The 26,603-nt window shown below is 36.5% G+C and overlaps 1 protein-coding gene across 22 annotated transcripts in view; it reads right to left on the bottom strand.

Moving 5' to 3' along the window:
• The window catches only part of LOC125692836 (hornerin-like), a 76,621-nt gene that overhangs the window by 45,753 nt on the left and 4,265 nt on the right, over nucleotides 1-26,603 (bottom strand). For 21 of the 22 annotated variants that reach the window (XM_048943855.1, XM_048943862.1, XM_048943845.1 and 18 more), the window contains exons 2-4: nucleotides 2,953-3,148; nucleotides 441-577; nucleotides 158-249 (exon numbers count right to left, since the gene is read on the bottom strand). In XM_048943855.1, coding sequence (XP_048799812.1) covers nucleotides 158-249; nucleotides 441-577; nucleotides 2,953-3,148 — 425 coding nt within the window. Of the gene's footprint in view, nucleotides 1-157; nucleotides 250-440; nucleotides 578-2,952; nucleotides 3,149-7,338; nucleotides 7,402-26,603 lie in introns of those variants that run through there. The other variant, XM_048943846.1, reaches the window with a different exon arrangement.

The raw sequence follows: 26,603 nt of genomic DNA, 5'->3' as shown, positions 1-26,603 counted from the left end.
TCAATTTTTAGAGCCATGGAGAAGTTTGAAAAGAATGGAATCATTTTCCAGAACACTTATGACAAACTATGGAACAAAAATGCCTGTGACAAAAAAAGGATGTCAGAATCCACATAGAAATAAATTTTAAAGGCAAAGAAAAAGAAATATTATTTACATGAACTGAAGTTCTTTAACATCATTTGGAGCAATCCATGTTGTTGTAATTTTCTGCTTCAGATCAGAATTTGCATGACTTACTGCTGAATTCTGCAATTAAAAAGAAATTATAATTATATAAGAGAAAAGTGATTTTTATCTATACTTGGGTAACTGTCTTTACTACATCAGGTAATGCTGATGTCCTTCTAATTGTCCTTCTATTTATTGTCAGATAGTTCTTATGTTTGGTTTTTATGAGTCTTTCTCCATTAAAACTTTTGCCAAGAGCAAACACATACCGTGATGTTATGACATTCCAAGCCTTTTGTGTTTGGATCTGTAATCTTGAAAGTACCAACAGGAACATCTCCTCCTGTTTCTCGAGCTTGTAGATTAAATTCTTTAAATCCAACATCTTTGAGGGCTTCTAGGGTCACTGTGATAAAAGACATTTTGAGAAATTTAAGCTTCATATATTATCAATACCACTTTTATGTTTAACATTTAATTTCCCCCACCCTCCAGAACATGACCGAACGTACAGAAGTTAACTTCTTCTTAAAAGTTAAAATCTTTTACAATTCTCAAAAAAAAAAAATTAAGACTTATCATAGTTCTTGTTGATTGTCAAGACTAACAACAAAGGGAAAGAAAGAAGTTTGAAGAAGCATTTGAGTGTAACTAAGTGTATTAGAAAGTAATGGGAAAACTACCGACAATTTTAAGAAGTAATTCTGCCCTACTAAATGACCAGACCTTTCTTATTAATTTGATTTGCTCCCCTGTGTACCACAATGAGGGTCCTGATGACTAGAAATTTATTTATTTCCTGTCTAATTAAGCCCACAAAAGTCAACATTGAGAAAGAGCATTGCATTTTTTCTACCTCTTTTAAAAAACAAAACAAACAAAAAAATGTTTGCCTAGTTTGAATTGCAAAACCTTCTTTTTTGATGTATTAAAACTGGAAAAAATGAAAGCTAAACAATTTGTCTCTCCTAGTTCAAAATGAAAAATCAATAATTACACACAATTTTACTGCTGAAGGAACTGAAATGAAAACACAGAAACTGCAGAAAAGGGCAGTTCCACATTATGAGTATCCAAACTGAAACTAAGTTTTAAGAAGCAATATCAGAATTGCTATGACGTATCATAAACGTGCTCAGATAATGCCAGTATTAGGCACTTTCACAAATAAAATCAGAACAATCCTTTGACTATGTAGATGCGTGGTACTCCTTAAAAATGAGTGTCAGTAGATAAGAACAGATAAACTGGGACAGTCAAAGCAGAGATCAATCATATCTAAACAATTCCACATTTCAAAACACCTGTATAATTAGCCTTTTAATTTGCCATCAATTTCAGTCCTAACTCACTGCACAGGTGGGATGGCACCCAACACTTTAAAGGAAGCACAGATGCAACTGTACGTTTTGCCATATGGCCTGTCATGGGTGCAATAGGAGCAATACACTCATTGGAAGGGCAGCCTACTGAAAATAAGTATGGGATGCTTACAACTTGATGCAATAGAATCATACGATGGCTTGGGTTGAAAAGGACCTTAAGGATCATCTAGTTTCAACCCTCCTGCTGTGGGCAGGGTTCCCAACCACCAGGTTGCCCAGAGCCACATCCAGGCTGGCCTTGAATGCCTGCAGGGATGGGGCATCCACAACCTCTCTGGGCAACCTGTTCCAGTGCGTCACCACCTTGTGAGTAAAAAACTTAATTATGTGGTGCTAAAGTGTCTTTAGCCTTTTTTTTTTTTTTTTTTTGTCTAACCACACATCAAAACTAGTAGCATTTGGGATTTAATATCTTAGTCTCACTAGATCTAGTATAACCTCACAGAACAGTCTGCATACATTTAAAGTCTATCCACCATTCTGTTGGCAATAGTGTTTTAGAAACAGCTTTCAGTAATCAAACAGCAATCCTATTCTTAAAGGAGTTATTCAAATGTATTTTTCCAAGAATGAGAGTTATAATAGGACTCTAGTCCTCCATTCCTATCCCTAGCTATCATTTGCCATAGACACCTGTCTGTGTACAGAGATCAGGCAAAATAGAAGCCCAGCAGAGCAACTGCTATGAACAATGCTTACAGAGATCCAACAATGAAAATGAGATACATTATAACTCACTTCTGCCTCTGTATTTGTTATACCAAATGATTAAAGAAGCACTCTCACGTCACTAAAGCATGACAGCACCATGAGATGGCAGCATAGTGTGGAGAAATAAGGCTGTCCAGAGAGTAACTCAGATTAGGAAGATAAAAAGCCAAAATAGCCCCACCTCCTGCAACTTGATAAAATCTGGGATGTGACTCTTACAAGCATGACTCAAAGCATTTCACTCTTGAGTTGTCATAGACAGTATCCTGAGTTTTTATTTTCTTTTAAGTTCACAGCATGACCATCACCCCTAGGATCTCTTTGCATTGCACACAGCTGATACAACTGCAAATGCCCAAACAGAATGTTAGACAGCAACAATTTATTAGTCCAGTTTGACCAGCTGTCTCATAGGATTTTAATTCTGTCACAAAACTTACAACGTGAAGTAAAAATACAGTTATCAGAGAGGGAAAAGAAAAAAATTGAGAATATAGTTTTGATTATATAAATGTGAAAACATATATATACATGAAACATTAAAAAAAAGAAACATCTCAAATACAGATGAATAAGATTGAAATAAAAAAATAATTAGATACATCAAGAGAGAAATGGGGCAATCCTGGTTAAGATTGGTAGTTCTAGAAGACACAAAGATTTTAGGTCATTCAGACTATTTTACCTTGGATTTCATTTCCTGGTTCAAAGCTATCAAAAGATACAGCAATAATATATGGTGGTGGAGATGTCTGTGGTTCATCTTCATAGTTTGGTAACAGAGAGTCACAATCAATTGAAGTATTTGCATGTGGAAAACCAAAGATTCTGGGCAGAAATATCCCACAGAACAAAAAAACTAAGCAGAAGCGTCTCCTCATCTGTGGAAAAGAAGAAAAGATTATAGCAGCTGCTTTTTAGTAGTTGCTAACAAATACCTGCCCTTCTCCAAAGTAAGAAGAAGAAGAAACCTAGGTAGTTTGGCTTTGTTGCATTCATATACTTGGAAGAAAATAAATTAAGTACATGTAGACCTTGACAAAACAGTGCAATAAATGAATGAGTGCTTTCATTTTAAAACACTGAATTATTAACTGAACCTTAAATTCTCTGGTCACATGACAGCAATCCGTAACTGCATTATGGCTTAAGAGTCAAAAAGGACTTACACAAACTTCCAGATTGTTGAGCTGGCAGATTTAGCCCAGATCTTCAGACAAGAATTAAAATTTAAGTCTTGTTCTCTCAAGCTGTTTTTTGTAGCGATAACCATGACTAACAAGCTCTATTTTGACTGCTTTGCCTATTCCCATTTCAAACAACAGCCAAGAAATCTACAGTTAAATGCCATGGAGAACTCCAAAATAATTGTTTCCTGAAGGGTTTAACATAAGACCTTACAGTTCTTTGGAAGCATTTCAAACACAACATATGAGATGTAGCCAATTCGTAACATCTTCCTGTGCATCTTAACTCGTGCATGAGCACATAAGATCATTTGGCTTTGTATGAGCTATCTCAAACAAAGAACAGAATAACCAGGAAGAGCGTGGGTGGAAATCATCAAAACAAATTTTATTTTTGCTCTTATCTCTGAAGTGAACTTAATTTTTAAAAAGCCTGTGAATCAACAGACTGAAGCTTTAAAAGATTTCCTACAAGAAGATGATAAAGGTTTGCATGGTGTCACAATCAATAAGTGCAGCAATCAGTAAAGTTATATATGCTGGTTATCATGTCTTTAAAGCAGATGGAGCATACCCCTCCCTAAGTTCTCCTGAAAATATCATTTAAATAGGACCCTTGTAAGCATTTTTTCCTGGTATCGCAGTCTGCTGGGTGCGGCTGTCCAATTTCTTGCAACTATTTTAACATAGTCCACCTCTAATTAAATTTTAAGTACAGTACGTAGGTGCTATTATATTAATAGATGTGGTAAACAGTGATTTAATATGAGCTAGAGTACGTGTTGTTGAAATCTTTCTCTGACTCATGCTTAAGATGGAAAAAATCTGTTTTTAACTAGATGTTCTACTTCAAAGCAGAGAGTTCTTAGCTGGGATTGGAAAAATCCAGAGCTGCACTCTTCCTTGAAAGGAAACTTCTGAAACCTCTTCTTTCTCCTTTTTCTGGTAATACATCCAGAAACAAAAGCAGATGAAAAATGGCTGACTTGTCTTCTCTTTGCATTAGCTGTCTGTGTAAAGAATTAAGAGGGCTACCCTAAAAGTCCCATGATATCATCTTTTGGAACTGAGAATGAGATGAGGAAGAGATGTTAGCATTTTACAAAATTCCAAGTCCAGACTTGAATTCCAGTACCTATTCAATGAAGTTATGGTATCTTCCAACAAAACTGTACATATTTTAAACAGAAAAATGCTAAAAAAAAAAAAATAAAGTGGATGGTAATTATTTATTAAATAAAAGCATGGAATTCAAGGAAAAAAAATATTTTCAAGATTCTAACTATCTTAATGAGAAAAAATAACTGGTTCTTTCAGGTATACATGGTCAATTCCATCTGAATATTCTTATCTGAGTTGCCTTCATAACATGGAAAAATTCTAATTCTTTTTAAAATCACAGATACAGTTTCATCTTCCCATCAGCCTTTACGACTCCCATCTCTGCAGCATTTGAGAGATGCTACATTAAGAATCCTCGTCTTCATTTAGTCGAATATGACTTCAGGTCAACAATTAAATCTGAGTGGTATTTAGTTTGCTACTGCATTCAAAATCTAGTGGACCTGGGAAGAGACGCTTTGGTGGTTTTGCCTTGGGCAAACTTCTGCACTGAAACAAAAGTTGTTTTAAAAGCCCTTAAACATAGAGGATTTCACTAATAAGATAAATTCTTTTTGTGTCATTTGAAAAAAAACAACAGTTCTGACACATCTATACCGCCAGCACTTCAAGACTTGGTCCCATATGTCCTTTCCAACTGATTCTTTATGAGTATTTTTCTCCTTTCTTTTCTCCTAAACATTCCTGGTAAGCCGTAGCCTTTAGCCGCTGAGAAGAACCCTGACCAGTTGGTGTGCACCCTGTCTACCACATCCCCAGCAACACACCTTATCAATCAAGCGCTGATGTGTGGGCATCCTCCGGTCCCTCAGAGGTCAGCGTGGATGAGATGCAGCTCAGGAGCACGGGTGCTCAGCAAGATGAGAGAGAGGAGGTGACTGGCTTGGCCAATCCCTGGCAAGGCAGGGAGCCGATGTAGCCAATCGTGCCTCTGTCTGGAAATTAGGACACCGCAGGTGGGACTCTCCTGCCCAGATGGGGCGATGACAACACACCTCATGGATGAATCATGCCCCCTCTGACCTTTAACTAGGCATTAGGGACAGGTAAGGCTTCTGAAGGCTGGCAACCAACTAATATGTTGATTAAAATCTGCAAAATTGTGCTATACAAAAGCCTTACTAATATTTCATGAGCAGCTTGAGTAAAATATTCTATGCTAGTCTATTTTGTTTGACCTCAGAGCATCCTGCTGCTAGCTTTTCACATTCTTACTGCTTTCTTTTCATTGCAAAAGACATGGAAAAATTCAATTCATTGTAGTGATGCCAAGTGTTTTTTCATAGCAAATAGTAAATGAGGCTGTTTTTATCGTGTCTCTTGAAGAAAGGATCTGAAGCTATAGTGTCTGACATGTACTGAAAACTAAACAGACTTCATAAGTATTTTCACTATCTCTCAGCTGAAGATTAGAAAAAGTCCAGAATCAGAACAATGCATAGCAGACACTTTCATTCAACCAGGGAATACCATGAAATCCATGAGGCGAAAGCTGTTTGCATGAAAATTCTTCAATTTCTTCATGTTTGTGCATTTAAAATACATTTATAATTCAAAATGCTGATGACATTTGAAGAACATTACCTATTTTTAAAAATCAGCATATTTAACTGTATTCTTCTCTTGTTAATCACCTTTAATTAATTTATTTATATTATTTCATTATGAAAGACACTACTTCCTATCTACTACTGTCCACTGAGGAAAAGATCACAATCTTCCACTCCTTACTGTACCACAAAACTTACCGATGTTATAAATAGTCATGAAAATGCATGCTAGACACCACAAATACAACAGCATACTGCCAACACAGTCAAACTAATGACACAACAAAGAAATGTCAGTTGATAGAACTAGAGACAAATAAACACAGAGGTGAGATATTACAAATGTATATGTTCAAGACCTTTCATGTATGAAACACTCGGGCCTCTCCAAAGACTAAACCTCAGCAGAAATACTGCAGTGCCTTCACCACCAGCCAGATACTGACGGCTGACCAGAGCCACCAGAACTATTTCTCCTTGTAGCTATGCACAAGACTGAGTACTCAATGAACACTGTGTTTGGCAGGCAGATTTACAAATGCCAGACAACGAATTGCTGCAATCTTGATAACATTATGAAAAGGCATAGATAAGACAAGTAGTATGCTTATTTTGGCTCTAGCACTAACAAAATACTGTATTGTGTAAGCTGGTAAAATCTCAGACCATTCGTTTACAATGTGACAGTTGTAAACTTGGTCTTCCAGCCCCTATACAACATTATTGCTTGTGATTTAATTAAAAACAAATAATCAAAAACAAACAGTATTTTCACTGCTTCAAACATGGGACTTCATTCAGTAATAACTTACCTGTACTCCAAAACTGACACTGAAAAGAAAGTCTTTCTCAGGTCTCCATACTTGAAAGGACAATTTTGAGCTCATCTGCTGACTGAACTAGTGGTGGCTTCCTCACTCTGGTGAAACTGTGACTGCAAAGTGTGCTATGTACCGAAGCTACAGTGAAAGTGCAGATCAACTCTATGCTGTATGCATGTGGACTTCCCTGGTGTTTGGAATGCATATCCTTTCTTTAGAGTAATGACATTAGATGTGTGACACCAAGGGTGCGTCAATTCATTTTTCAAACTAGTTGATCAACAGGAGAGAGGGGTCAGAGTCCAGCAAACTGGGAGGAAGGATCCCTGCCAGACAATGGGTAAAAATTTTAAACGATACATGATGGACAAAAGGGAAACCATCTACTCACTCAGCCAAGTGTTATCTCCTTGATACATGCAAACAGCAGCATTGTCTTGTTTCTCTCAAAAGCTGTTCACACAAAATCAGACTAAAGCAGCCTGTTTCCTCTTCTTCACTGACATCAGGACCTCCAACTGTCCCTTTATTGATGAAATGAAGATAACAATCTCCAGCATGCTCTGCAGAGTGTGCACCAAAGATTAATTCTGAGCTGGCAAAATATACTGCAGCCAAAAATGCTAGAAAGAGTAACAAAGTTTTATCTATAGTCAACACAGGTATATAAATAACAAGGTAAAAAATGTAAGGGTTATTTTCATCAGGCAGGGTCTGGTATCCTTACTGAATTGCTTTGGTATTTCCAGTATGCAGTATTGATAAATCACTGCATCTTAGACTTTGCAGCAGAACTGAGAATCTGTTTGCTTATATACCTCAGGTGTGCTAGCAGATGAAGCAAGGCAACAAGTAACTACTCCAAAATTTTTCAAGAGGAAATGCTTATAAAAAGTGCAAACTCTCAACTGTGATTTGTAAGATGACAAGTATGCACTGCGCCAAGAATAGGGCTCTATCAACTGTGCAAATCAAGCAACATATAAATCACTTACTATGCATCATGTTACTAAAGGTCAGGTCTATGGATATGAAGATGTGAGATTGTAACAAGTCATCTTTCACGGAGAACTCTGAACTGATTCTACAAAATAATAAAATAAGCAGGAAGGGAGAGAAACTCCCCACACACTGTTCTTCACAATTCTGACACAGAAAAAAATACTACTGAACATACTTTTCTCCTCTGAGTTGCCAGATGCCCTTCAAAGATCTTCCAGAACTTTTCTTTACTCCCTTCTCGCTCAGAAAGGGAAGGTCAAGAAAAATTCCTATAAACGTTAAAAATAAAATTTGCTTTCCTAATGCTTACTTCAAAAATGAAATTTCTGCAATTTAAACGAAAATATCATACATGTCCAATCAAAATGAAAATGGTTTGCACAATATTTATGCTGTTAAGACAATGTTACCCGAGCTGCAATCCTACAACACACTTTCAGTAACTGGAAAGTGCTCAACTGAAGTTTAAAAATGCACTTTTGTGATCTAAATTTACTGTTGAGCCTTCTTAAGCTATGTGAATTATGTCATAATGAATATGAAGACATATTTATTTACATTTTATTTACAAACAGTATTTTTCTTCCTTGCCACTCTTCAAAGCCTGTTTCCAAGGCCTCTAAATACTCCCACATTTATTTTGTTTATAGATAAACATACTTCCTATATTGCAGTTATTCCGTTCTTAAATATCCACCGACACATGATACAGTAGAATTCCATACTGCTCCTAAGGAAATACATTAAATGTACTCTTGATAAATCTGTAACCGATAATTTAGCAAAACAGTAATTAATACTTTTCAGAAATAAATATTAAAACTGCTATTTCTCACATATTAAAATTCCTTGTTCACTTTAATGTATTTATTGCCTTTTCTCATGTTAGCACTTTTCTGGTCTGACTTAAACCCAACCAACATTAATGTAAGCCTGGTACTCTGTAGGTAACAATAATGGCCTACACCCTGAAATTCTTCGTTAGATGATGTCAGAATTAGTGACTAAAAAAACAGTTTCACTTGACTACAAAAGAATAGAAATGGAGTGATCAAACAAACCACTTCTACTGATTTATTTTTTTGACACAGCAGAATAAGGGTGAAAAAGACTGGGTTACTGATGGCACACGGTTATGTGTTTCTCAGGGGAAACACCTGATGTGGACAGCATATACAACAGCAATGACATATGAACATTGCATCACCTTATCGTGTGTTGTGCAAGCTACCAAATGGTATTGTCCCTATGTACTTTTAAGGTGAGTCTTTGGGTGTAGCTGCAAGCTTATGCAATACTTCATACAAATGACAGTAAGTAGAACCATTTGTGATTTACCAGACCTTATCTTCAGATTGAAGAAAAGAATTTAATGGGAGTCATCTGCAGTTAATGCACTGTGCATATATGTAGCATATATGCACGTATTGCCCTTTCATGAGTGAGCAGCAAGGATTTGGTGATGATCAGCTTTAGAGAGCTTTGCAATCCAACAGTACGGGGTCAAAAATAGCATAGCTACATGGCGCAAAGCACAGGTGGGTATAACCTTATTTTGATAACGCACATTCATCAACAAGTTTTGACTGTTTGTGCTAATTGAGTTTTGGGTTACTAGACAAAAAAGGAATTGTATATCTGTAACTTATCACCCTGACATTTGCACAACTACATGACCAGATATAGCATTTGGTATTAATAATCATGTAACTCACTCTTAGCCCAAGAAGGAGATTGTCACAATAGCGGATGTCCTTTTGGTTTTCCAAATTGATGTAGACCCCTAGAATCTACTTCTACAACGTTGTAACCACCAGGACATTTATTATTCATCTTTACGCCAAACCAATACAGGATGCCCTTTTGTACGAGAATGTGATTTTAGCTTCAGAGGTCTAAGGTCCATCACTTACAAAAGCCAAAAAGCAGACATCACAGAAACATGCATACTTTCCTGTAGGCAGAGAAGCTGTCTAATTTCACCTAATAACGAGTGCCAAATTACTTGAACATGAATGTATAAAGGAAGCAGAGGCACGAGGGAAGATATGATGGACTTACATGGTTTCTGAAAATATCAACTTGCCAAGCAAAAGCCATTTAACAACATATATTTTCAGGATTTCATTAATGCATTATTTGATTTTGTACAAGTTTCCAGTAACAAACATTAACACTTACATTGTATCCTTTCTATTCACCTTTGAACACACCTTTCAAACAATAATGAGGTAATTCTCAGAGCTCCTTCTGAGGCAAGGAAGTAATATTATCACTATCTAACTTTACAGATGAGGAAATCAAGACACAAAGGGATTAAGTGACTTGGTCAAGGTCATACAGAAAGTCTGCTGCCATACATGGTGTGCGTCAGTCTTTGTCAGCACTTAGTGACACTCCCTGAGCAGTTCACTCAACTCCTTTCCCTTCGTAGAGGGAGAACCTGTAAGATTTCATAAGTATCATCTTCTAACCCAATCTTGACTAAAAGAAACATAGCCAGTCTTGGTGAGAATCATGACAAGCAAGATTTCAGTTAATGACTTTTCTGTTATTTCATTCAAGAATCTTGATTATCTCCTGGATTGTACCTTGCTTTCATCTCTGCCAAGAATTCCTCCTAATGGACACCTCTAATTTAAAACTTCGTAGCTAGGCAGGATAATGTTGCACAAACAGACTATACAGTAAATATATAAGGTAATTATTTTATACATGAATATGTATAAATTTCTCTCAGAACATATTTGAAATTCAGAACTCCCAGTTTCTAAAAAAGAAAAAACAATTTTCCTTCTTTATGTAATATACATCAGACAAGTAGACAGATAGCGCGTTCTCTTCACACTCTGTACACAAATAAATGTATTTATACACATACAGGGAGAAGTCACAAATAGCAGAATACCCCCTGTATAGGTGGTTACACTACAGAGCTAAATCTGTAAGCACATAATCCTCATAGTCAATAAGAGCAAGGGTAATATAAAAAATTAAAACCCATATGTTGAAGATTTTCACTTTTATGGCAATTTTCAAGCTAAATGCTGACTTTTTTCGTAAGATCAACCTGACAGACAATAAATAGAGTAACCAATTCTGTGAAATAAAAAGAAGAGGTCAGTAACAGATAGTCAATGTGGATTTTGGAAGAACGTGATTAAACTATAAGCAGAAATTAGTTGTGCTGCACAGAGAAACATCACTCTTTTATCTGTGGTAAGGTGTAAATTGAGAAACTGAACATAGCCCCGTGAGTCAGCAATTAAACATTGGCCTCATCATGTACAGCAAAGGAATTTCTGGATGGGCAAAGACATGATCTCTGCTTTTTTCCCCACAGGGTAGTTGAGAAAACAACATCAAATCCTGTGCGCCCATACAATGAAGACTGCGTTTTCCTCACCTGAAACAAAGATGCTGAAATACAGCCACAGCCAAATTGAGGAGCTCAAGAATGAATTGGCATGCTCAAGACTCAAGACCAGATTAATAGCTGTTTCTCCACTGCTGGTCACACTCAATTGCTGGGGGCTGGTGTTACACCAAACTGCTGAAAACACCCTTTCCCTTCCTCACTTTCTTCAAATTCAGGTTCAGATTAGTGCAACCTTTACAATCTGTCATTACTTATAACATAATTCCTATGCCTCTATAGCTCCATTCCTCCATTATATTAGAAGTAGAGCTGCTGCTATTTTCTTATGTCACTGACTCAGTAGTCCAACTTCTCAGTTCGAGCATTAGCAGTGCTGCTACAAAATCAGGAATGCCTTTTTCGGGGGGCCAGAAGAGCCATTTTGTGAATGAAACAGTGGGCATAAGAGCTGGGGGAGCTGCCATCTATTGCTCTGTCACCAATTTCCTGTGACTCTAGCAAGCCATTAATCTCTACATGCCTCACCTAGAAAATGGGATAATAATATTCACCTATTTCACTGGGAGGCTTAATGGTTGTGAAATGTGCTGAGCTCCTTGGATAGAAGGAAGCTGCTGTTGGAATAAACAGTAATAGCATGATTACGGTTGGTGAGAAGGTGGTAGGAGAGTCACTTCGTAACATCAATATCATAATTATGCATTACACATACAAGACTGGCTAATCAAGTGAATCAGTTACCAAGAAATTTGTGGTTTACTTCAGTTAAGGCATCTATGCACACTATGGAATCCCAAGGTGAAAAGTTAACACCTAAGCCTGTGAAAAGAGGTACCTTCTTCAGAGGACGACGCATTCTTTTCTCTACTCCTGGAATCCAACTGAAAGCACCAGCCTACAAAAGGCTTAGAAACACGTCTAAGGGCTCTGAAACTTGCTCCAGACAAGTATGTGTCATTCTATGACAAAACAGTCGTAGACGATAGAACAGGTATTAGTTCCTTGTTGGTATTTTTCTTTCATATTTTAGATAACATTGTGCTTTGAACTCAATCTGCCTTTCCCATACTCTTAAGTGAGAACACAGCCATGGATTCTGCAAACCTATGTGGAAAACTGTCTAATCCACGAAGTCAGTGGGAAATGTAGATGCTCAGCATCTCAACAAAAGTAACACAACAGTTTTTAGAACTTTTCTGTGGATGTGGGTACCAAATGTAAGACATGCATACTGGGCAGCTCAAACATCTCCAAGGCTCTCCTTTTCAGTGACTCACCTTCACTCTCTTACTAATATTCAAGTCTTACTGTCGTTCTTTTGTTCATTTATTTTTTAAAGGTTTTAGGTTTACTTTCCTTTAATTCAGAAAAGAACGTGACATCAGTTAACTTTCATGCACCCTTTGGCCAGCATCACACAAACAATATCATAATTATCTCCTACTAATTCAAATAACGAATTCTGACAAAATAACTGACACATTGTTCAGGGGCAACAATTTGAAATTTTTGCTTCTGTTTCCGTAGCAATCCTCAGTTTGTTAGTGATAAGGAGCTAGCTCTCGTCAGCTAAATCATCTCTTTTGCTATGATGCTGATAGAACATCAGTGAAAGTGTAGCTATCCTCTTCAAATTAGAAGGTAAGTATGTTTATACACATAGTTGGTAAATAAGTATTTCCTGATACCAGCTGATACCTTTTAAAAAAAAGATATCCACAAGCAATACCCACCATACCTTGTCTACAAGAAATAGGCAAATCTTTTCTTCAACTTGAAAAAGGATCTCCATTCACTTTCACCTAACACATGTTTCTGAATAATAAGCAGTTAGAACTGTATTATGTAGCAGAGAAAACAGTATGCAAGGGAAATTATTTTCTAGAGAATACATTCTTGAAGGTTCTTATGGCTCTAACAGGATTACATTGCAGATAAAGAATCTTGTAATATTAAGTGGCACTAGAAACTCCCTATTAAAGCAATAAAGCTCACAGTGCCTTAGCACTTCAACTGAATTTCTTCTAGGAAGCATCTGTACACAGGATACTAATATTTAGTTTAAAAAATCCTGAAAGTTCAAATATTCTGTCAAACACATGACAATTACGTATCTAATTGATTCTTAAAATTACACCATTCTGCAACCTCCTCAGCAGCACAGCTGAAAAAGTCATATTTTGGTTACATTTTTTAATGATCAGGAGATCCCACATCATGTCAGTGCGTATTAAACTGCTGTCTGATTGCAAAGTGATCGATTCTGAGTGAAGCCAAAAGATGTCATTTAAATGGATTTGTAAGTAGCTGCACTTTTGAATTCTATCAACAAAATGACTTGATTCATGTCAACCCAACTAGAACAGGAGACCTGTTATAAATTGGAAGTGGTCAGCAGCCCAACAGGTTAGAATATTCATTCGACCACCAGCACCTTGGGAAACACACGTGAAATAGTCAAGCCCCAAAAGAAGAAAAAGTTACCATTTACAATACAGTTTTCAATAACTCAGCCATAAATGAGCACTGAAATAGGAATTTGTAACACAGGACTGCTATGGTTGTTATTGCTTGTAGTATCTGAATAAAGCAAGTTCTATTAGTAGCAACATTGAGCATTGTAAGCAAAAGACAATTACGAACGATTAAGTTAAATTAGATGTAGAAATATCTGAAGGGACTGCGGCTGTTTTCTGCTTTTTTTTTCTGTGCTCTGAAAAGACTATGACAAGAATCTGTTTAATATACATGCTTTTTGAAATGCTCAGTTATCTTGCCTGACAAACCTTAGCAGATATGCCACAGGAGAGAGCATTAAACCCATGAAAAGCCCTCACATTAACTGTTTTTCAGGAGCAACCTGCTTTGCAAACTGTCATAAAATAGGTGCACTGAGACAAGTCTTATCCAATATCTGAAATCAAACATCCACCAAAGCTAGGGATTGTCTTCCATGAATTTAGAATCTACAGCTCTGAAGTGAAATCATATCATACAAGCTCCAAACATTCGCTTCCAGCACAAGGAATGCACCAACAATGATGTATAAACAGACATCACTAACAGATTTGTACAAGCCTAGAGCTGCTTACTACGATAACAGACATTTTGAACTGAGAATGAGCCTTGCTTTTGACTCAGTAGGCAGTGCCTGTCATCAGGGCCTACCAATCAGCACAGAAAAATGTGAGCTTGGCATGACTGAGGTTGCATTTCCACAGCTAGAGTGGAAAAACCAGAATGGGCAAGGTGGAGACTATTAAATTCTGGCCTATTTCTTCTACTGAAATTCTCAAAGAAGGATTTTACAGGGATGAGGTAGCATACAATTAGCATGTAAAAATAGTAAAAATACATAACTCTTCTCAAAAAAATGTTAGGAAGGAGAATGCGTATGACAAGTTTCGCGAATTTGGATTTCATAAAACTTGGGAAAATGTGAAGAGGCATCTAAGAAACTAAAGAAAAAATTGATTTTGCCCTAAATCTTGCTCTTGACATTCATATCCAGCTATACGAGTGGAGGAGAGGATACAATATTGTATATGCTGCCCAGCTCATTCTCACACTCTCCAGTTGGTTCTCTTTTCTAATGTCAATTATAAGAACTTAGTAAGAGTATACCATACCTTGTCACTACAGAAACTATTATGCCAGCACTGTAGAACTCTTATAATGCATAAACTCTATGACTTGCTCAAATGTATAAAGCGATTTAAATATGAAAAGTAAAAGATGAAAATTGGAGCTGGTGAAGCAAGTAATCTGCAAGTCCTCCAGTGGACTGAGTCCCAGGAATGAGAACTGTAAGCAGCAAGGAATTTCCAGTTTAGTATTCTTAAAGCTTCAAGACCGTGTGACCAAATCAGCACTACAAGACTGAGAATCCTACTGTCTTCAAACACAACTCTTTCACATTCACCTTTCAGTACAACAAGCAGGTCTTTGAAAATCATCAACTTTCCACCTTTCTCCCAATGCAAAGCCTCAACGCAGACAGTTGCAAAGGCAAATCATATGTAACAATATGATCGTTGACCTAAACTGCTGTTTGAATGAAGCCTACTCCTTTTGTCCTGCAATCACACTGAGTGTTCAGTAGGTAACCATAGGAAAGTAATAATATCACATTACAAAAACTACATTTCATTGTTAATCATATTTGTGATGTAAGATAATAAAAATTTTAAAGTAGGAAAATTAATATGCTTTACAATTCACATATAAAACAAATCTGAAAAGGTGATGTTTGTGTGGTTAGCCGCAAGCTATTTAAAGTTTTGTATGTTTATAATTTATACTTTAGAAGCGTTCAAATGACTTTTATTTGCAAAGCGCTGCTTTGTTGGAAGGGTGCAACCCGAAATCCAATGGCTGACCCTGACCTGTGTGGTGATGAGTTGGAGCCCTAGGGAACTGGGATGTCCCTTAAATTATTATGATGCTGGCTGAGACATCACAGGATTTTATGACCTCTTAGTTAAGGTAAACTTTGTCCTCATTCCCTCAGTACAGAAACATAGCATTAGTATATACACTTTCCCCAGGATACTGTAGCAGACTTATGCAAATAAACTGGAATGGAAAAAAAAAAACAATCAACCAGAAAATTCAAATTAATTTGGTGGCTTTTGCAAAATAAATTTTTAAAAAAGTATTTTAAGAAACACAGTATTGTCAGTTCTCATAATTCAACAGTGAATCTCTTTAGGCTGAGAAGTGATTGTATAAGAATATCAACTTTCGTCTTTTAATTCTAGTTATATAAAAAGAAATAGAAAATTTTATCTGTTTTTTAAAGACTGAGGACAGAAACTACTGTTTTTAAGCCTCGTATATTTAAGGCTAAATTTGCAATCCTTGACATCACCTCATCGCTTTTGCTTCGCTAGCAAGAGTCGACTCTCCTGCTGCAAAACCCGCTCACAATAGATAGGAGACCGGGCAAAAATGTAATTGTGGAAATGACAACCTGAACAACTTCTAAGCGGCTGAGAGAACTCTTTCAAACAACTATGTAGTAATTTCCTATAATTGTTACTATATTTAAGAAATGCAAACAATGGTAAATTAGAGAAATGTCTTCTGTGTGCCGCTAGCACAGAAAGTACATGTTCAAACATTTCCAAGCACAAACATCTAGGTAGATTCTTATTTTAATCAGCCTTTTTCTTTCTGAAACGTGAGCACTATCAGACCCAGATTGTGTACACAGGATGCAGTGTAGCTGAGTTAGACATTTTTTACCATGGTACAAAGTCTGGAATACAGAGCTACTGTGAGTTGTTATTGCAACATGGGAGCAGGTTTAACCCTTCCGCTCCTGAAGAAATAATGGTCCAGTACAATCCTGATTTTCTACTAAAGCAAACAGGAATGGTGGAAAACATTTTAGTGTCTAAAATCAGAAAAAGGACGAAAAGATGGGAGGCACATAAAAAATAACATCTATGTAAGGCTCAGTCTTCAGTATTTAACAACTACAGCAACCCAGAAACTAAACCCTAGTGGCATTCTGATTCCAAAACATCACAGCACATTTATTCTGACTCTACACGTAGGTGGAAGGGGGAGGGATTCAGTAGGGAGGGATTTGTGAGAGGGAGTGCTTTGTGTTGAAAACAGGATATGGCGAAACAGCTTCATTAGGCTTACCCTATAATTAATTTTAGGAGCACATTGGGCAGCACCCTAAGGACATTGATATCTACTCTTTCCTGGCTTTGTGCTCCAGAAGCTCCCACTGAACTATTATGATTCTAGACCACAAACTTTTCCAAGCCCTTCAAGGTCAATAAAGCAAGTTATTCACTGCATTGCAGAGTTCTAGACCAAAGTATTCATCTTGAAGTGGACTGATGTGGACTTTATAACACACCTTGGTAACCTGAATTACTTCCCAACTAATGACCTATCACCTATTAATATTATTTTGGAGTTTAGGATAGGAAAAAATGAACAATTGGTTTGCTTGATATGTGGAAAACCAGTGAAACCTACCAATTTATAGCGTTAATGAAGAATAAAAATTAAAAGCATGACATACACTCTAAGATGGTCTAATGTAATTTCAGTTAGGAAGACTGGAAATCACTAATAACCTGTAGAAAAGTTCAGTAAAAAGCAACACTGGTATTAGAACAAAGATTAGAAGCAAATTTAAAGGTACAGAATCTTCAGATACCTCTTATTTTTCCCCAGTAAAAGAGTTACTAAAAAATAATTAAAGGTTAAACAACCTGAGAGAAAGTGTATCATTAACTGATGGTGTCCTTTTTCTGGTACTCAAAACCAGGTTCCAAAAATGAAGCTTGGGAACAAGTAGCAGCAATGCCACTGCTAGTACTGAAACAGTGATGACACTTCCAACTTGTAAGCACATCAAAGTGGGACACAGTATTGTGATAATGAGAGGGCATCCGCCTCAATCTGTCTGTCAGTCTACATGAAGGACCCTTCTATGCTTACAATTACTGGAACAGGAGAGGTGTGGATAAACTTTCACATGCAAAGACTATTTACTGATGTGGTCTGGGAAACAAAAGTTAGGTGTGACAGGCTTGAGCAATGCCTGTTACCATTTCTGCAGATAGCTTGCTGCACTGAAATCAGTCCTGTGATGCATATTTCCAAGGGCTTGATTGGGTGGAGTTGCATTGTAACTCATTTTCAACTTTGCACCCAAACTATTTTTGCAGTTCCAAAAGCAGTTTTATCCAAAGCAGCTGACAGTTATATGACAGGAAATGTATTTTTAAAAAAATGATGAGGAAGAACACAAACGACACAGGAAGAGTCAAGTTACAGTGCAAATGCTGTGCTTATTCTCTATTGATCATCTACGATAAGTGTGCTGCATACCAATGCCTGCACATGATGAGATTGGTAGCTGTCAATAACAATCTGCACTTGTTTCTTCTGAAGCAGCAGAAGAAAAAACTGGCTGGCACAACCAACTCAGTTATACAGTTGAAGATTTCTGAAAGACCTGGAACTAGAACTATTTCTTGAGCGTAAGCTATTTCAAACTTTCACATTTAGACGTGAGTGCATCTCAGATAGCTAAAATTTGTTATTGCTGACAGTCAGTACTTTCCTCACACCCTTAACCTGTGATAGTTGTAGTCTGTGCAAGGGAGCATCACTGCATAAGCAATCATACGACCCTGACACTAACACCAATTTTACGTACTTTTAAAACAAATGTACAAAATCAACAGTCAGGAAATGCAATTTCTACCTGAATCTTCACTAAGCTTTTCAAAGTCATATAGAATTCAAATTTGCAGAACTTTTTACAGTGACTATTGTTGGATTACTCCTAGATTTTTTGACATTTCTGAGATTACATAATCTGACTTTATTTCACCATTTTAATACATGATAATCAGTATGACGGATCTTACCACAGAAATGCAGCAATTAGAACCACAGAAGAAAAGAATAACAAAAGAAAACATGTTTATTATGGCCTCTTTTCTCAGAGGTGTTCGATTCTCACTGTACTGAATGTATTTTCAGAAAAAAAATAAAAATAAAACCCAAACCATTGACAACAAAGTAGTGAAAGAAAGATAGCAACCAGAAAAGACATGGCTGTGTTTTTAAGATTTTGGAAACATTACCATCATGAGTCTGGTTATTTTTGAGAAATAAATTACATATCCCAGCTTCACTGTCTTCAAAAAAGAGATCTGTATTCACATTTTGCATAAATGTGCATGAGTTCAGATTTTTTCAAAGTCTGGAAGTTGTTTCATTAATTGGTCTGAAGCTCACTTGGGTGACTTCTTGAAGTGAAAAATTTCTGTTTCATATTTCTTTGGAGAAGGCTATTGATAAATTACAGTGAGGGGGTACCATGGAGATGTTACACGTATCTATTGGGCTGTGCTTCCACTAGAATGACTATTTTAAAGAATTTTAAATTTCATGGGATAAAGAATTAACATTTTCAACATTAACGTTTTGTTTAGATTCTTTAAGTCAGCAACAATAAGAAGAAATCTTTAAGTAAATAAAAATGACATGTGCTATTATGACTGCTTACGCTGAGGACAAGAACACCTGGGGGCTTTCACATACTACCTTAACACAAATACATTAGTGTTCAGATTTGGACTTGCAAGGCATAAGACAACCCAAAAAATAATCTGTTTAGTTACAGACTTTCTCAGTAGAATCAGCTGCTCTTTGTTGTTTAATGTTTAAGGGTCTCCTACTGATATGCCAGAACCGGGATGAGAGTCAACCAGTTAATCAGTCTAGAGAGTTCCACATGTATTTTTTGACTGCTTACCAAGATCTTCCATTCAGTCCACATAGCAGTGAGAAGTCACCACAAGATGTGCTCTAATGATGCTGTATAATTAGGATTGCATGGAGTTTTCACTTTCAAGGGCAGAAGCAGGTGAAGTTCCACCCCTTCATTAAGGGAATACCAACACAACAATTTCTATTCAGAATTCTTAACATATTTTTTCACAATGAATTTGAAATCTCTCTACCAAAAGGAAAAAAGTAACCTACTTACTACAGTCAGTTCCCCAAGATTGGAACAGTCTTCCATTTTGTTTTAAAATACTAAGCAAAGCTGGAATCATATCTGAAATAAATAAAAAAGTGAAACACGCATGACGAGTCAAGCACAGATTCATTTTGCTTAGAAATCCCTGTAGGACTATCCTGGAATATGATGAAACCTCTCATTTACTTCACTTATTTACTTAATGTAAAAAATATATAGTATTTATTATTATTACTAATTAATAATACTATTATTATTACAGTAAATATAAAAATATTCAGTGCACCTATTTTTATTTTTTTTTTAATTCCTATAGCAATAGGTAGTAGTGGAGCAACAGATGGAAGTATTACAGAATCACAGAATAATTCAGATGGCAAAGGATTGCGGGCAATTAGTAATCCAATGCCATGTGCATCTGTTGGATTACAGGTGTGAAGTCAAATCTCACATAACCTATATCTAGTTGGTGTCAAAAACCTTCAAGGATAGAGATTGTGCAACCTCTTTGAGAAAACTCTTCCAGTACCTGCATACGCCTCTATCTTTATTTTAGGAGAACTCAGCTTATTTTCTGGAAGTTATATACATACATACAGAACTTTTTTTTTCTTGAAATTGGCCTCAGAATTTTGACTCAGAAAATGATTGCTTCTTCTGAGATTGGAAAACAGGAAAGAATACAAGAAACGTATAACATAATACAAGAAAAGTATAACATGAAACATGAGCTTGACTGTGATGTTTTGAAGACATCTTTGAAGTTTGAAAATGAATAATTACATTGCACTGGAGTACTGACTAAAGGCTGAAACACCTAAATTTAATCAAATTGGAATTAAATGCTAGCAAAATATAGGCTTCATCTATTAGGCACACAGAGTTGATTTACACTTCTCTCTATATTTCAGTGGTATATGACATTTTGTTTTGATAGAAATGTTTTATCACTCTTGCAGTACTATTTAGACAAAGAGACAGCTGAGTTCATGTATTTCATATAAAGATGTTAATAATAAGGTAGTTCCTAAACCTTACTTTCAAGTGCTATATTTTTGCTTTGAGTTTGGATCCAATGTTATCCTGGGTTTTAAAATAACACTCAAGTCTAATTGTATGCCTAATGCCTACAGCATTTAACTTTTATCATACAAGTTAGCCTTGTCTTTTTCTCAAACAACATGCTTAACTTGACGGCACTAATTTATCTCTGTATGCTTGAGGCACTAATGGTTACAATTTTATAGGTCTAGGGAAAAACTGCTGATAGAGGAGGCAAGAGCATTCCTTGCTTTATTTAGTACAGTTACACTTTCAGACACACGCGTACTTACCAATCTGCAATTGTTTGATTGGGATATAGTCTGTTAATGCCTACCAATATTATCCCAAGCCCGCCCATCACTTCATCGTCATAACAAAAGCATCTAACTTCTGTTAGTCATTCTCACTGAACGGCAATCAATACATATCATACAACCTGTTTTGGAGGATAGAGCCTGTTTACAGGAAAGCACGACTCATAGGGAAACTTCCTGTGAAACTGAGGAAGCTTGTGAGGAAGGTATGCATAAAACAGCCCATTTGCAAGAGTGGTGAAATGTACATGCTCTGTACATTGGATAAATACAGCCGTCCTTAAAAGTTTTCAGAAATAGACAAGTAAAGTATTTCACACTAGCAGCACTTGCTCTCATATATCCTTCATAAAAATTGTTTGAATTCAGAGTTTACTTTATTACAAACATCTAACAAGTTAACCAAGGTAAAGACTGTGGTTTAGTGTTGTTGGCTTATTTTCTGTTTGTTTGTTTGTAAGTGGCCACTCTTCTTCCATCCAATTGTCCCCTTGTCTCTTGCTATCACTTGCTATGCCTAAACATATGATTATCACCTTCTGGAGGCAGACACAAGGTATTTTGTCTTTGAAGCACAATGAATCCTAATTAGGTATAATCAATAGTAATTACAGTTATGTAATGGAAAACAAGATGAGGAAAAGGAAACAGCTGACATCATAACAATTACTTTGTCTTATGACTGGTAGGGAAAAGTGTGAGAAGCCAGCCACTCATGGAAGCAAGTGCTTATTTATTTGGCTTTCCAGTGGAGTAGAAAAAGCAAAGTTCAAGTGCATTAAGTGTCACTAAACATGATTTATAACTTTAGTGTTTACAAGCTCTGAAGTGAAGCTACGCTTTCTCTTCACCTGAGGTACAAGCAAGTACCTCCCTGAGTTTGCTGCTGTAATCTCTTTGGTATGCAGCAATTACTACTTACGCGTCAGATTGTAAGTGTTGCATTCCTCTGCTAATAATCCTCTCCTCTATTTAGCCAGAGGACAGGGAGGAGGAGGAGGTGACTCCAATGGAAAGAACAGTCAGAGCCACCCAGCGTTCCAGTGGAAGAGTGAAGAAGCACCAGGTGTTAACCTCTCTGAGTATGACTTAAAAGCTCTCCACATAGCGTGTAAAAGCCTTCTACACCCATGAGATGCAAGACAAATTGCTGAAAAATTGAATGGAGCTCCATGACACGCTTTATATTTATACAAAGCACAAAATTTGGCATTCCCAGAAACATTGCACAATGCTGTCTTGCTAACACAAATCAGTTTTTTTAAATTTTGTTTTCTGACAGGCTCACATTTAAATGCCACACACCCGAAAGATAATTACATGCTACAGCTATTTTTTGCTTTACAGACCGTGGAGAAGTCATGCTAAGTCTGTATAATGGTATCAGCAAACACACACGGGTATGCATTTATGCATACATATAAATACATACATATATTTGCTAGTATGTATCATCACAACACTAGCATTTCAGAAAATCAATAAATAAAAACATGTTTTATCTACGTAGCTAAGGATAAAAGAATTTCAAAACAGATCAGTAGTTTAAAGGAAAATAAAGTAATGTACAGGTAGAAGTTTAAGTTATTTTAAGATTCTTAAGTTAAGAATAGACAACTGCGTTGTTCTGAACGAGATGGCAGAGCTGGGCAACCTTCATATTTGATCTTCCCAGTCCAGTTAAAACGAGACAATACATGGGAATCTCATCTTCTTAGTTGCTGTTCAGCAGCCTTATGCAATCTTCAAGACCAAGCAAAACTGCTTTTAGTTCTCTAATTTGATGACTATATTTAAATCACTATTAAAAAAAAAACCAACCCTGTCAGAGCTATGTTTTCTCCATTGTCTTTACTACTGTTGGCTCATATTCTGCTCTTATGCTAACAAAGAAGTACTCACGTTAATTTAAAAAAGCTTGCTTAGAATAAGCTTTCTCTATTGCACAAATTCCTGCACTTGCTGCAACTTGTAGAGTTATATAAATGCTAAACACAGTATTGTGAAGACCTAGAAATACCAGACTCAGTTCTGAATAGGTATAAGAGATGCTGCAGAACATGGTGTCAAGGAAGACTAGATGATCTTAAAGGTCCCTTCCAATCCGAACCATTCTATGATTCTATGAATACTGATTAGTTAATTGTTCCACAGAAAATCTGCTGACCATGGAGGCTGATGGTACAGGGTTTCAGACAGCTATGCTAGATCTGTGGTGTGTCAGCTTATAACAAAAATCAGGGTAATAAGTTAGTGTGGGGAAAGTTGGCCACTCCAGGTTTTAGATCCTCTTCCAGAACTGCCTTGTGTTTTTGCTCTGCAATAATAATCTACTGTCCAGCCTTCTCCAGGCCATCAGATCACTGCAATCAGGTAAAGGTTTAGCTCGAAAGGACTTGGAAATCAACTTTGAGTTCTCCCGGTCTGATGTTCCATCTATTAAACAGACCCTTTAGAGAATGATTTTTTTTTTTTTGCAGAAAGTTTGAATGCAAGTGTATGATGTGGCATACACAGCCTAACTGATATCCTAAATGATGGTTACAGTGCCACACTATGTTGAGTACAAGGTGTAATTGCACAGTCCTCCTTATGAAGAAGTATTCATCTAAGCTAGTATTTCAAAGACTTTCACGCTTAGTATGAGTTTATTGAACAAAAGGATAGCATCCTTTTAGGAACTGTAACAAGAAAGAGTAAAATAAACATTCTTCATATGTCTTTTAAATAGGTTTAAGAAGTGAAAATATTTGAGAGAGTCAATGAATGGTCAGATATCTAAGGACCTCCTATCAGTGATTTATCATCCTACAGCAATTCACAGATTGAGAATTTCTGCAAAAACTCAACTATTAGCTATAGCTCCATACTCCTGCCTGTTTGTATAACCTATGCATAAATATGCCTGCTTGAAAGGCTTAAACCATGTCCAGATCCGCAGTGTGTGATATTAATTACATACTTGAAACTAGGTCACTGCCTATAGCTTTCAACAACAATTCAAACTAAGTACGAATAAAAGGATAAAAGAAATGAATAATGGGATCTGAAAAGGTAAAGAGGAAAACATTTAATAAACGTGTCTCAAGTCAGAAAGAAACAATGAAGTAGTCTTGTAGTTGGGTAAGCCACAGGATTCAGCTGTGGAGCCAGACACTCAACTTCATATCTGTGGTCACAAATTTCAGGCTTCAGCTTTAATTTATGAGGATTTTTTTTTGTTTGTTTGTTCGTTTTCCAACCATTCCTCCATCAATGTGAAATCAAAAGAGCCAAGATGAGCTTGTTGCTTCCAGTAATATCAATATAACTATTATTATTATTATTATTATTGTTTCAGAATACATAAACCTGTTGTCTACCGACATAAATTATGGAATTATCTTTAAAAAAAAAATTATTCCAGCCACACTGAAGTGAAGTATAAATTTCATACAACAGCCCCTTACATGCCAGAAATTATCTACAGAATGCAGCAGGACAAATAACATCACAAAGTCATCTGATGAGCGTTTGAGGACTTCATCAGATACTGCCATCCAACAATCAAGAGACAGACCAGTTCTGGACCTTCAGAAAACTATGTGACATTTCACAACTCAGCCAGATTGTGTCCCACAGTCCGATCAGCTGTATGGACATGACAGGATACAAGAGCAAAGCAGCTGTAAATTGTAAGAGAGCAAGAGTTAGTTCTATAGAGTTGGTTAAGTCATTAACTATAGGCAATGATCTAAAGACATCCACAAGTGGACCTCAAGACCTACTGCAAAGCAAAACGTGAGATTGGGCATGGTGTAAACTGCTGCATAATCTTGCTGTCCACCTGCCAGGGATTACACATGAGGCACATGCAGAGGGTGTACCCAAGGTCTCAGCGCTTCTTATGATAATCCTGCTAATAGCACAGATATAAGTAACTCCTGATGAGTATAGCTCATAGAAAAATATACTGGTATTACTGATACGTTGTTGGGCATGATCTGAGCAGGCAGAATTGAAACTGTACTGCAAATTAAATCTTGACATTCTGTTTTTAAATGTTTGAGTTCTGCTGAACTTAACACTGTATATTACCTACAAACTCATTAATATGAGGTACAACATGACAACAAAAGCAAAACATTTGCTGTTAATTATACCACTGGCAACAGAAGCAGCAATATTTAGAGATCCTAACCAGGAGCAGCAAGAGTGATAGTTCTTTGCTTGCAAAAAGACTACATCTTTTTGGCCAAGCAGCAGTTTGGCTAGGAGTATTATTTTAGTCACCAGAAAAGGATTACTGATTAACTGAGAGGGACAGTGAAAATGATGGAGATGTAGAACCGAATCAAAACTGCTCCCAAAGAAGTACTTTAACCAGCTAGCACAGCTGCTACACACTTCCAGATGTCCTGAGGACACCAGAAGTTTTCAGGGTGCAACAGCCACAGTTTTCCAAGAAAGAAAACTTATGCTGCAGAGACGCCTAACGTATTGTGCAAGCATCTCTTCAGGTAATTTATGTCAAAACATAAGTTAACCTTAACTAATGAAAATAAACTAGTGTTAGCGGTATGTACTAATTACTGTCACAGCTACTTAGCATTTCAAAGCTTTCTCTGAGTTTCATACCAAATTTATAATGTAATATAACATACAGTAAAGCATTGATACTAAAAAATGCTTACAATGTTGTATCCATCACTTCTATTTTTTTCCCCCTCGTGTTTGAAAGCATGTACACCACACGTTGAAAGAGTATATTTATTACCATCAAGTATATAATCATAAATGAAACACGAAGTTAATTCTGAACATTCTCTAAGACAAAAGTTACTATTATTGTAATTAGTATTGTGAGTCACTTTTGTGTATGACATTAAGAGACTCTAAAATGGGAAGTTCAAGCACATGAAACCCTAGGGTTTGACGTAGCACTTATGTCTTCACATAGTTCAATGATTTGTGGGAGAAATTCATAGGAGTAAATTTACTATAACAAAGGGTGAAGTGAAGGGTAGATAAATTGAGAGTCCAATAAAATATCACAGTGAACTAACTGAAGAGCTTGAAATAGAGCTTAGAAAATAATACAGTTTTGACCACATTCAGGTGGAAAATCTTTTTTTCAGCCTCTACAGCTCCTTTTCTCCTGAACTTCCAACAGGAAAGTACCTATTTTTCAAGGATGAAAATCATTTTACAATTGAAGCAAGTTTGGAAATGCACCTAGATTATAATGACTTTAGCATAAGTAAAACCAGAAAAAGAAACCTTAACTTATTTCCTAACCATACTAAAAAATATAATTAAAGTTTAAAAATTGTTGAAAAAAGTTTCTTTGCAAGGTTTTCTCATAAGCTGTAACCCAAGCTCCATCTTTTTGTATTCAGATGCCTCATGTC

Source organism: Lagopus muta, chromosome 5, assembly GCF_023343835.1.
Source record: "Lagopus muta isolate bLagMut1 chromosome 5, bLagMut1 primary, whole genome shotgun sequence".
NCBI lineage: Eukaryota > Metazoa > Chordata > Aves > Galliformes > Phasianidae > Lagopus > Lagopus muta.
The sequence above is the reverse complement of the archived record's forward strand: the minus strand, read 5'-3'. Positions and strand labels throughout refer to the sequence as shown.